The following is a 2,518-nucleotide window of genomic DNA, read 5'->3' on the forward strand; positions in this document are numbered from 1 at the left end:
GCAACCAAAACTGGACCCTAGTTTGTAACAAAAACAACAGCAAAAACAGCAGCGCCAAATGGTACTCGGTAAATAAAGTGAATAGGGCTTTCTTTGTTTTACTTGCTCTCCATTTATCATTCCTTAAGCAGCAGCGTCAGCGGCGGCACCAGCTAAGGCAATGAATGGCACGACTCGGCGATGGAAGCCGGGAAAGATTTGCGAAAGGAAGCCTTTCCGAAAATAATAACAACTCAGAGAAGAGTTCTTTTTTTTTGTACTGTACATCAAGTGCCACCCCGAGCACAACGGCCTAAGCTCTCCCCATCGACTCTCCGTACGAGTTCAGGCACCCGCGATGACGGGGGTTCATGTAACTACCATGAATTCCAAAAGAAACATTAAGTGGTTTTCCACCCCAAGCAGTGAATAGAAAGATTATGGGCGTTATTCTTCGCTCCACAAAATCAAAAGTGAAAAATTAAAGCTGATTTTCCGAAGCGAGGTTGTCACAAAACCTATATAGGCAAAATCCAATCCTTACAATCCCATCAGCCAAGATGATGATAGTCTATTTCTGCTGAAGAATCCAATTTATGCTTGATTCAGAATTGGATTCGTTCGGTAACACAATTCTTTGGTTGTGCAAGCAACGTAGGAAAAGACACTTTTGTGATGATTTATGAAGCGGCCACACTCCAGAGAAAGTGGAAATCATGACAACGGCAATACGCGCTGTCAGATTCGCGGATTGAGGTTGACGAGTATGAAGGTAATAAGATGAGACAATGACAAAATATGCTGACTTTATTGTTTCAAAATGGAAGTATGTACTTGAGGTAACGCCCAAAGTTTTTTTTTTCTTACTCACCTGTTGGAGAAATTAAGCCACTGCGTCCAATAAGCTGAACTTTTGTGGCATGACGCCCAAAGTAATTTAATTTGATGAAGCAAACAAAAAAATCGCAGCAACAAAATGATGACCAAAAAATCCATGATTGCCAACCAATGTTTATTTGAACAATTTTCAAATGGATAAAGATGATTATAATATCAATTGATTGTATAACTACTGTCTCCCTATTGTTTGTTGTTCACGCCAACTTGTTTATACAAATCAAATCGTTTCTGATTCATAACCGGCAAATCTTCTCTTGCTTCGCTCAGCAAATCCAGCTTCAAATCGGCTACAACTATGTCTTCCTTTTCCAGTCCCGCCGCAATTACCACACCCCATGGATCTACAACCAGCGAGTGACCAAATGCAACCAATCGTGCATCCTCATTCCGCGCCGGGGAACAAAACGCTACAAACAGCTGATTATCCAACGCACGTGCACGCGCAAGAAGCTCCCAATGCATGGCACCAGTCTTGACATCGCAAAGAGACGGATACAGCAGAACACCACAGCCCAGCTTCCGATAGCAGGCAGCAAACTCCGGGAACCGCATATCCCAGCAAATCCCCAAGCCGACTTTCACCTTTCGACTCGACTCGCCGTCGCCAATGACATCAAACGTGACAAAATCCTCACCGGCGGTGAACCAAGCCGATTCACGGACAATCGCCTCTGCGTTCGCATTTGAATCGCCCAAGTGCATCTGAAATGGTTTTGGATTATACTTGCTGTGGTAACAAGGTTGGACAGCTTATCGAACTAGAATACTTTATGATATTTTGCGATTAGCTCCCCATTCGGATTCCACACCGGGCATGTGAGGTAGAGATTTCCCGAGTATCGCTCTACAATGGATCCCCCCACCACGTAGACTCTGTAGTCTCGAGCCGCGCGCTGCAGTGCTTGGCTTGTCTCACCGGCTGGAATTTCCTCAGCGCTTTCTTTCAAGGCATCTTCTTCGTAGGGGCAGTTGAAGCACTCGGGAAGAACGACTACGGTAACATTCTTGACCAGTGCGGCAATTTTTATTTGATTTATTGTGTTTTGAAGAATCTGCTGTTTGGAGCCGATTACTTTCAACTGAACGAGAGCGAGTCGAAGTGACATTGCTGTACTTCAGCAAATTCGTGAACTGGATGACTGTGCTCTGTGTCGTTATCACTTGGCAGGAAACTGGTTTGAGTTCAATTGTATCAATGAGCTTCTAGCTGATGATAACACAATGGAAACATAAATGAGGGGCCCAGAGGCAAAATGTATTAAGTGACACTTTTATCGGTTTTGGGTTGAGCATATGACTAGTTCCACACAGAATAACGGAAAAAAGTCAAATGACCGTCTGCGATTTGGATTAAGGTTCTTTATAGTGCCAGAAGACAGACGAAATTCTGAAGAAAATAAAGACAAAAAAAAATAAAGACAAATCAATCAATCAATAAAATTCAAGATAAAATTGAATCAACCATTTTTTTCTATAACACACTGTTCGTGGCTGTCGCTCTCCATCCGCGGTCATGCCCAAAGCTTGCCAAGTTACGCCCCACCTGATCCGCCCATCGTGCTCTCTACGCGCCACGCCTTCTTGTGCCAACCGGATCAGTTGCAAACACCAACTTTGCACGGTGCCTCGCCCACCGTAT

General features: G+C 44.0%; 1 protein-coding gene across 1 annotated transcript; it reads right to left on the reverse strand.

Moving 5' to 3' along the window:
• Positions 1-972: 972 nt before the first annotated feature.
• On the reverse strand, positions 973-2,197 carry LOC109430394 (omega-amidase NIT2). Its single transcript, XM_019706457.3, has 2 exons — positions 1,647-2,197; positions 973-1,581 (listed from the first exon to the last, which is right to left on the reverse strand). The coding sequence occupies exons 1-2, from the start codon at positions 1,983-1,985 to the stop codon at positions 1,060-1,062; spliced, it is 861 nt and encodes a 286-aa protein (XP_019562002.3). The 5' UTR covers positions 1,986-2,197; the 3' UTR covers positions 973-1,059.
• Between the last annotated feature and the right edge of the window lie 321 nt (positions 2,198-2,518).

This window comes from Aedes albopictus, chromosome 1 (genome assembly GCF_035046485.1).
Source record: "Aedes albopictus strain Foshan chromosome 1, AalbF5, whole genome shotgun sequence".
NCBI lineage: Eukaryota > Metazoa > Arthropoda > Insecta > Diptera > Culicidae > Aedes > Aedes albopictus.

Coding starts and splice junctions, on each gene's coding strand:
- LOC109430394 (XM_019706457.3), bottom strand. CDS start 1,985: ATGTCACTTCGACTCGCTCTCGTTCAGTTGAAAGTAATCGGCTCCAAA. Junction 1,582..1,646: donor TAATCGCAAAATATCATAAA/GTATTCTAGTTC, acceptor AAACCATTTCAG/ATGCACTTGGGCGATTCAAA.